Below are 9,786 nucleotides of genomic sequence, written 5' to 3' on the forward strand. Positions count from 1 at the left end.
CAGCTGCCATACATACATATGTGAAAGACTCACATAACGATATTTGCATGCATAGCTTATAATATTCAAACACAGACATTTCGTCTTACTCACTTTATATCTTTTCAGTGTTCAATATTTGGGCTGAAATCTATGACTGATCTATATTTTTATTTTATCGTTACAGCTGTCGGCAGTAAAGAATTTAAATCCAAGTTTTCCAACTTGAGTGTGATAAAGAGTTATAGCTAATGTTAAGATGTCCTGTTATTAGACATCGTAAGTACTATGGTTAAATGTAAAAAAAATAAATAAAAGGGCAACACTGGTAAATGCGCAATTTTTGCAGTAGAGACATGTAAATAAATATCATGCAGAACTGCCAACAGGACCATCTTACTTAATATATTTTTCTTTGTATTTTTTGCATTGAGATCATGGCAGAAACATTTTTTGCCTTCGCAGCAAGTATATTTATTGTTTACATTGTTTACATATTCAGATGCAAAAAAGAGATTAAACTGAGACTCTAACAAATTCCTCAATGTGAGAATGTGTCGCCCTCTGCTGGAGTATAAATAGGTTTCAGTGTATTTTCAGCCATACATATCACACAAGCGCCTCTAAACTCTAATAAATTATGATATCATAATTAGAAAGTGTCGCCCCCTTTCTGATTCCACTCAAAGTATCAAGAAATTGTTTTTTCTTCTTCCTTTTAATTTTTAAAATTCTTTGTGCAACAGCTTACAATCATTCAGCCACACATCCTGCTCAGTGGCCTTTCCCACTGTTTGGGGAACAGGGTCATAAAAGAAAGCAGCATAGCTGCCTCAGAGAAGGAAGTTGACAGATTTTTATTTATTTATTTATTTTAGCTTTTAAGTCTTTGAGCTTTCTGTGAGGTGTTTTGAACTCCAGTTTCTCCCATAGTCCGAAGACATATACCTCAATTGGAAATACAAAACAGGTACCTTAGAAAAGCATAAAATGATCTTTAGAGTTGTTTCACTGAATTTGTGATTTCTAATTAAATGTGATAATCAATACACCCATCCATCCACCCATTAGCTTCCGCTTATCCTTTTCAGGGTCGTGGGGGGGCACTGGACCCTATCCCAGCTGGCATAGGGCGAGAGGCGGGGTACACCCTGGACAGGTCGCCAGTCTGTCGCAGGGCCAACACACAGAGACAGACAACCATTCGCACTCACATTCACTCCCGCATTCACACCTATGGGCAATTTGGATTAATCAATTAACCTATACCCACAAACTGCGTGTCAATACCTTACTGGAAAATTGACACAAATTTGGGTTCTAAGATGATGAAGATTTTAAGGGGAGTGACAAAAAAAGGAAATGCAATGTACAGGAGACAGACTATCAAAATAAGACAGGTAGAAACCTAACTCAGAAATACCTACGACAGTCACAAAGATTTGATAGCAAACATGCTAAGAAGGCCAGACTAATTAAAACCAGAACACGAGTGAACTCCAAACAGAATAATGAATCTAACAGAACTCAGAATGTGAGAGTCATTATTGAAACAATAACCAAAGTCGACTATAGTCATTGAGACTTGGACCTAGGTAGTGTATGCTTTGAGGACACACACATGTGTGTGTCCTCAAAGCATACACTACCTAGGTCCAAGTTTTTTCAGGGTTACCCTCAACTTCAACCCAGTGTGCACACTGGGTTGAAGTTGAGGGTAACCCTGAAAATGTTATGGGACATTATTCAGACCCTTGTTCTAAAGTAATTGGGGTTATTTTTGTGTCCACTAATATCCCAAAGATGCTTTTTGTCATTATTTTGGGTTTAAGGAGTCACCTTTTAGATAGATTTGATTTTAATTTCTTACTTGCTATACAATTAGGGTGCAATGTCATGATGCCAGCTTTGATTGGCAGCTGCTGCTACTGAGAAACTTGTGCATCTCTGTTCATGAACTGCAGATAGAGTCATGCATAATTTTTCCACTGAAGGATTTTTCAGCACTGGCTTATTATACATATTTTTTTAATTTATTTTTTATTGAGCGTTTGTATTGTATTGTATTGTATTGTATTGTATTGTATCTTTATTTGTTTCAGACATATAAAACAAATATTACAGTTACAAATATTCAGATTAAAAAGCTATTTGAATTATTCTTAGTGACATATTGTTCACAAAGAAACATCAACAACTTCAAGGTAAAATATTATAATGGACAATCGGTTAGGATGTAAAGCTTTGTGTTTTTCTAAAAAACAAAAAAACAACAACAAATGAACAAACAAAACGCCACACTCGTCTTAAATCAGTATTTTCCAGGTTTTGAAATGTCTTTGAAATGCAGTTTTAGTGCTGTCCTTTGTCCCACACCGTTCTGCCACCTCGCTGTAAATCCTAAGCTGCCTTGTTAAGGCATAGAAAAAGCCAGTTTTATTTCAAAATTGTCCCAAATGTCTCCGTCACTGAAAATTATGGGTTTAACTTTAAAACTGAACATCAAATGTCATTTTAAACCAACGAAAGTCTTTAGAGAAGAACTAGAGTTAATCTCAGGCAAAAAACAAACGCTATCAGCTCACACTTACACCACATGTGCTGAATAAGTTAGGTCAGTGATTCTCTGCAGCTCCGTAAACAGTTCCTGTGAATGATATGAGGTATAAACACACCTGCAACAAGCGATAAGATTGCTTTACCTTGAACCAACGTGCTTGTTCCCAAAGGAAGCAGCAGATGGGTTTAGCTTTCTCTGAGGTTAGTGCCACCATTTAAAAAGTAAAATTGTCCATAAACCAGTTTACCTATGAATGGTCAAATTAACCAGTGGCTGCTTTTTGCATTTACCTGTTATCCCTGTAATATTCATTTATGTCCTGTTTGTCATTCAGATGAATTATTTGCTAACAGACCAGGCAGCTTAAATGCTGCTTAATGTTTCTTTAAGTCAAAGGGGGAAAAGGTGTTATTGTCAGATATAGATTTTACTATATTTGTCTGTGTCGGAAAACATTTCATTTCATTTTTCTGGTTTTTTTTTTTGTACCTTTCATAGTTTTATTTTGATAGTTTTTAGTGCCATTATGTTATACTGATCAGGAAACGTGAAGTTTCACAGGAGAGAAAACCTATATGCAGAAAATGGTCTAAAGAAAAAAAGCTGAACCTTTAATGGTTTATAAAAATAACAGAGATACAAATGGTCTAAAGTACTAGAAAAAAAAAAAGAACCGGAATCCAGGCAAGATACAAAAGTCATGACAGAGCCAACAGTGACATGAAGTGCAACAAGTACAAGTACCTCGGGCTGTGGGTGGACAATAAACTGGACTGGTCATGCAACACAGAGCACCTGTATAAAAAAGCCCAAAGCCGACTGTACTTCCTCAGGAGGCTGAGGTCTTTTAACATCTGCAGGAAGCTCCTGAGGATGTTTTACCAGTCGGTGGTTGCTGGAGTACTTTTCTATGCTGTGGTGTGCTGGGGGAGCAGCACAGCAAAGAAGGACTCATCCAGGCTGGAGAAACTGATCAGGAAGGCTGGCTCTGTGGTCGGCATGAAGCTGGACACTCTGGTGACAGTGGCAGAGAAAAGGACATTAAAGAAACTGCTGGACATTATGAACAATGCTGGGCATCCTCTGCACACAGCCATTAACAACCAGAAGAGTCTGTTCAGTGACAGGTTGCTTCTCCCCAAGACAAGAACTAACAGACTTAAAAACTCCTTTGTCCCACACGCCATCAGACTGTTTAACTCCTCTCTGGAGGGGAGAGGGAGGGGAAACAGGAGGACAAAGGAGGGGGCAACAACTAAGCTGTAGTGCCTCTTCACCTCACTGTGCAATACCTTGTGTGCAATACTTTTGTAAATAGTCAACAGTGCAATAGACCTCAATACTTGAAATGTGCAAAATTCACTTGTATTTTTATTTTTTATTCCTATTTATTCTATTTATCCCCTTCATATATTTTATTTATATTGTCTCTGTATTTATATATATGTGTGTGTGTGTGTGTGTGTGTGTGTGTGTGTGTGTGTGTGTGTGTGTGTGTGTGTGTGTGTGTGTGTGTGTGTGTGTATATATATACTATTCTGTAACTCTGTAACTTCTGTCGGTGCTGTGCTTTTTTGGAAATCGAATTTCCCAGAGGAACCCACCCGAGGGATTAATAAAGTTCTATCTAATCTAATCTAATCTAATCTAAGTGACAGCTGAAAAGGGGAGAAGTGAGGCCATATCCACACAGACTGATCAGACCAGTAAAAACCAATGAAACAAGTGAAACAAATATGAACGGGCTAGACGGTCACAAAGGAAGGAAAGTAACTAGAGTCACAAAGAACGCAATGACAAAATAAAATGTCATGATTTAAACAATCACTCTTAAAGATAAAACACACACACAGAGGTGCTTTATTGGAGGTTTATTGAATTATTTTAAAATGTTTATTTTGTTGATCAAGTGACTGTTCAATGATGATGATGATATTTTTCAAAGAAGAGTTGGATTGTTTGCATCATGCTGCTCATCTGTCTGATAGAAAAACATTAAGATTTATTATGAGAAATTCACTCCATTTTCAACAATGCAGTGTGGGGAATAGTATACGATGAACTTAGGATAATAACCTGAGATTGTTCAGCATCCATACAGCCTGTTGAGCCTGAGGATGTCCATCTGACTCATCTCAGTGGCATATCCAAACTCCACATTGGAATTAGGGATAGCCACCAAAGTGGGCTGGTTGTTCTTGGAGAAGGCGTACCTGAAAACACAGGGTGTGTTTTTTTCCCAAGGGAAGTTACTGAAAGCTATTACGCCTACTGTACAATAAGTATTTGCCAAATTGACTATGAAATTTTACCAAGCCAGAATAAACCACAAAATATCAAATAGAGAGTACAAAAATATTTAAGAAATACACAATTTCGAAGAAAAAAACAAGAGAGAACAATACGAAAAATTCTGATTCACATTCACTCAGTTTTCATTGCACTTTAACACCTGTTTGAACATCTTTCATAATTTCCAACATGATGACGGCAGCCACAGCTGTAACACGGAGCTGCTGGTATTGATACCTACTTGTGGTAATGCATAACAGAGCCATAGTCATAGGGGGTTCCCTGGTTCAAAGTGTTGATTTTGTCAAAGTTGTGCTCCATTCCTAGAGACAGAAATACCATGAGCTCCATTATTCATTCTTTTTCTTGTTTCTGTGGCTTTAGTCCACTCTACATTTCTATGAGTGTTCAGATAGTTCGGCATTTTATGATGTATTGCATTTTGCTTTCTTATAACGCACTATGAAGGTTTGTGTGCTCGTCGATTCCAATACTGGTTTTTGCTCACGTGAAATAAGTGGGTTATAATGGGTTATAATGATGATCGACAGACATATTGGTATTATGAATTTGCTTCTTGTCCGTCGACATTGTTTGTGCAAAGCTAAGCAAAGCCTGAAGTACAGAATAGCTGTGACAGCTGTAGCTGTCTTTGGATTCAACCTTTGGTTAAACAAAAAGCCAATCAGCACATTTTTCAAAATGCCCAAGTAATCCTATATTTTGTGCCAGTAATTATTTTCTTTCTGTATTCTATTTATATTGCTGTCATGGATAGTGAAAAGTGAAAACAGACAAACCCGGAGTGATGTTCTCCCACAAAACGCGGATGTGTTCGTCGCGGTCAGAACGTGTCTGCTCGTGATTGAAACCCAGAGCGTGGAGCACCTCGTGCTGGACAGTGTCGTAGTAAACACAGCCTGATTGCTGCAGGGACAGTTCCTGCGCATAGTAAAGACGGCCGATGTAGGAGTAGCACCTACAAAGGTACAAAATAAATCTTGTTACAAAAGCTGCAAAAATGTCTTCTTTTTTTTCAAATCTGTAACTGCACAAACTTTTTTGAAATATGTTTCATGTTAACACAACAGGGAATAGTTAACCAATCCTGCAAGTATTAAATATGTTGCTAAAACCTGTTCTATGTGAGATTTCTTTGCTTTGTTTTTTCACCATCCAGTGCAACTACCATTTCTGGAGTTCTACCAACTCCAGAAATGTGGTGCTTCATTAATTCATACACAGAAAAGTGTGGTTGCACAGCCATTTTTAAACAATAGGAAACATTTTGTATGGATGGAAATGGAATTTTGGGGGACTGCAGTAAACTTTGCCATTATGAATATTTTCTTTTTTACTCGTTCTGATTGGTTGAGAAAGTGAAAAACTTTGGCCTGGATTAATCGAACAAAAGTCTCCGCTGCATGATTTAGTAGTTACATTTAGTGTTTATACACCTACAGTCTGAAATCCTTAACTAATCCTTAAACGAACAAAAAATAGTGACGTTAGTGAACATATTAAAATTAAATACAGGTTTTCTTGGACAGATTGGGCAAAGAAAGAACGTGCTTTGCTCATGTTTACCCATTAAGACTCTGGATATTCAAGTAGTCTCTCTCGTTTGTGCGTCTGATTAAACGGATACAAGAAAAAGAACCGAAGGACTGCAGAGCACGCTCGATGACTGCCACCTCACGAGAGGCTGGAAAAATGGAAAACACATTTTAATCCACCACTAGACCAACAGGATCCTGTGATATTTTGCAGGAAAAATGTCTGCAGTGCAACACACCATGTTCCTGGTGATAAGTGCAGAGAATAGCATTCATAGATGAGTTTACTCCTTACTGTACACGCTGGAAAGGGTGTAGGGCACGTAGACATGTCCATCAGCGGACTTGGGCCACATGCAGCCAGAAGCGGTGCAGGGGTCAGCGTTTCTCTCCGCCTCCGAGCCGTATGCAATATCATCCACTATGTAGGGTTCATCAGGAGAACGGACTGCAGCAAACACATTGATCAGTTCAATTGTCTGATTCACTCTTACATCATTCTCCCTTTTTACTGAGATCTAAAATATTTGTGATAGTCCAAAGGATCCGAGTACCACAAAAGACACTGAGATTCTGAGAAAAGGCCAGGGAGGAGAAAAGAGGGTTAAACTTTTTTATGGCTTTAAAAATTCTCACCAATATCTCTGTTGGCTCTCTCAATTCGCTCTGAAGTTGACAGAACCTTAGCATCCTGCACAAAAAGGAATGAAGAAGTGCTGTTGGCATACTGATGATCTACCAGCAAGGATCATAGAAGTAAATAATTATTTGATAAACGTTTTTATACTTTATTTTTAAAAAGAATATTTTACAATTAAAGGATGGATTCACTGTCAGTAAATTTGTCAGATGCAAGCAATTATTCCTCCTTTTCATACTGGCCAAACGATGTGATCTTAATGAGCTCTTAATGGAAGTGACTGAAAACCACAGTTGTCAGTTGTGATACATTGTATTGTGATACATGTGACTCTAATATATTGCATCACCAGTCTTAAAAATATAGCAAACATGTTCCAAAATTAGCTTTTTGTGCAAAACAAAGTCAGGAAAGCACTTCAGAGGAGAAGCACATCAAGTGGGAATCTGCAATATTGTCTGAAAGTAGAAAACTAAAGAACAATGGTAAACTTACAGATTCCAGAATTTTCCAGGAGTTATTGACAGACAAAAGGGAGAGAGAAAGAGAGAAAAATGACATTTGTTCCACATTTATTCCACCAAATCAGTCAAGATGTGCTAGAAAAGGAGAATTCCTTACCTCACTTTCAGCCCAGACAGAGATTGCCAAAAGGGCCACAAGGCCTAGAACACACCTAACCCCAACCATGTCAACAAAATATCTGCAATAATGATACAAAACATATTTACCCAGTTATTCCAGTTCTTCAAAATTCAGCTTAGACGAGGATTCTTAAAGCAGAACAAAGGAGAATTTATTGGTGATACTTACAGCGATCCCTGAAGTGACAGAAACGCATCATAATGCAATGTGGTTGAACATCACTTTATAAAGCCAACTGCACCGGAACAAAAAAGGCCTTTTATGGACATTTTGGAGGAGAAGAGGGGAGTGAAAAGCCCAAGATAAATACATGTCACCTTGATGCCATGTTGCATATCCCCACGATCCCTTGATAAGAGCAGTTCATCGTAAACTTGTACAAAGGTTGTTTCTTAACCAGTCTTGTGTCGCCTTTCTTCTTTTCAGTCAACACAGCTGAAATGAAATCATTGTAGATATGTGGGATTTATTGGGAATAGCCACAAAATTTTGAACATGAGCAGAAATCTTGCACATCGGAACTATGAAAGTCCAGGGATGCACACTTAGGTAGCCAACGTCCCCAAACACAAGTTGGAAAATTATTCTGATATCAGACAAATTCATCATCATCATCATCATCACTTTACATTCTGACTCTCACATCTGTATCCATGCAAACTCAAAAGAGGAAAGAAGAGTAATGTCATGATTTGCTGGCGAGAGAACCCAAATGCATGAGACAAACCACAGCAGCTTTATTGGGGTGATAGAAAACCTAAAGCAGCATGATACAGAATCTCTGAGAATTTCTTTGCATTGTACTCCAGACACTTTCTCAAAGAGAGTGTGAACAAATTGTTTCTGAAAATCTTCAGGAGGATGCCCAAATCTGCGACTTTACATGCCCCTCACAGTGCTCAAATAAAATAAAATAAACAAAATACCTGGAAATGCAACAGATCATTTCACCAAAACTTGCATAGTCTGTATTATAAAATCAAGGTTACTGCAAGACTGCAATAGCAACATAAGTAATAGATTGTGATGCACCATTTTCATTTAAACTGGATGGTTTTTAGAGAAAAACACCTTTTTTTCTTTTTTTTTCTTTCTTTTTTATAAATTTCTTCTGGAACCTGCGAGTACAGACAACAACTTAAAAAATAATTCTGAATTTTTAAAATGTACAAGACATTTATATGACCCGAGATGTCAGTTTCATCTTTAATTTATTTTTCCTGGAGTGGAAAAGGTGTCTAAAATTTAACAAATGAAGCAGATTTGTAATGGAAAAAAATTGTAATTGTTATAAAAACTTTTCACCCATTTTTTAAAAGCATTTTTCTTTATACATTTTTGGAGCGGTATTTGTGTATAGACTGGAACACATTTGTGAGTAGTCAAAATTTGTGAAGTCTTTAATATACATTTTTCAACCTCTTGAGACAAACTTCTCTCCATAGTGAACCATCTGGAATGGCGTTTCCAGATGTTACAGACATTTCCACAAATTACATGCTTTAAGTGGCAGCTAATTTTAACATGTGTCTAACAGCTCAACAAATATCTGCAAGCAAACAGTTTTTGTTCAGTGTGTCACAAAATGTGTGTGCTACCTAGAGTTTCAGCTGCTTGATTTCCCAGGGAGGGTACAAAAACACTCATCGGTGACAGAACTCATCAGTGATATTTTAAGGGGAAATGTAAAAATGAAATATATAGTTAGGTCCATGTATATATTTGAATACTGACACAAGTTGTTTTTTTAACCCATTTACTTAAACATATTCCAATTATAGTTACATAGTGGACATGGGCATAATGTGTAGACTATCAGCTTTCATTTGAGGGTGGCACATTCAAATTGGATGAATGTGCCACCCGCTTTTTAAAGAAACCTAAAGTAATTGGACTATTAACTCAAAGGCTATTTCATGGGCAGGTGTTGGTAATTCCTTCATTGTGTGATTATCAGTTAAGTAGATAAAAGGCTTGGAGTTGGCCTGAGGTGTGGTGCTTGCATCTGAGTGATTGTGCTGTGAAGACAACATGCAGTTAATTGATCTCTAAATGCAAGTGAAACAAGCCATCCTTAAGCTGTGAAAACAGAAAAAAAACATCAGAGAAATTGC

General features: G+C 37.4%; 1 protein-coding gene across 2 annotated transcripts; it reads right to left on the minus strand.

The window, feature by feature from the left end:
* Positions 1-4,400: 4,400 nt before the first annotated feature.
* Positions 4,401-7,886, minus strand: LOC146665375 (high choriolytic enzyme 1-like). 2 transcript variants are annotated; one of them, XM_085412996.1, is made up of 9 exons: positions 7,841-7,886; positions 7,649-7,730; positions 7,024-7,069; positions 6,683-6,835; positions 6,419-6,536; positions 5,632-5,810; positions 5,073-5,154; positions 4,616-4,752; positions 4,401-4,516 (listed from the first exon to the last, which is right to left on the minus strand). In XM_085412996.1, exons 2-8 carry the CDS (start codon positions 7,715-7,717, stop codon positions 4,626-4,628), a joined length of 774 nt encoding a protein of 257 aa, XP_085269122.1. In that variant the 5' UTR covers positions 7,718-7,730; positions 7,841-7,886; the 3' UTR covers positions 4,401-4,516; positions 4,616-4,625. The 2 variants fall into 2 exon arrangements, with proteins under 2 accessions (XP_085269122.1, XP_085269121.1); XM_085412995.1 differs by having other exon boundaries at positions 4,401-4,520.
* Positions 7,887-9,786: the final 1,900 nt, after the last annotated feature.

This window comes from Rhamphochromis longiceps, linkage group LG7, assembly GCF_057381845.1.
Source record: "Rhamphochromis longiceps isolate RC_006_pf linkage group LG7, R_longiceps_female_GT1.1, whole genome shotgun sequence".
NCBI lineage: Eukaryota > Metazoa > Chordata > Actinopteri > Cichliformes > Cichlidae > Rhamphochromis > Rhamphochromis longiceps.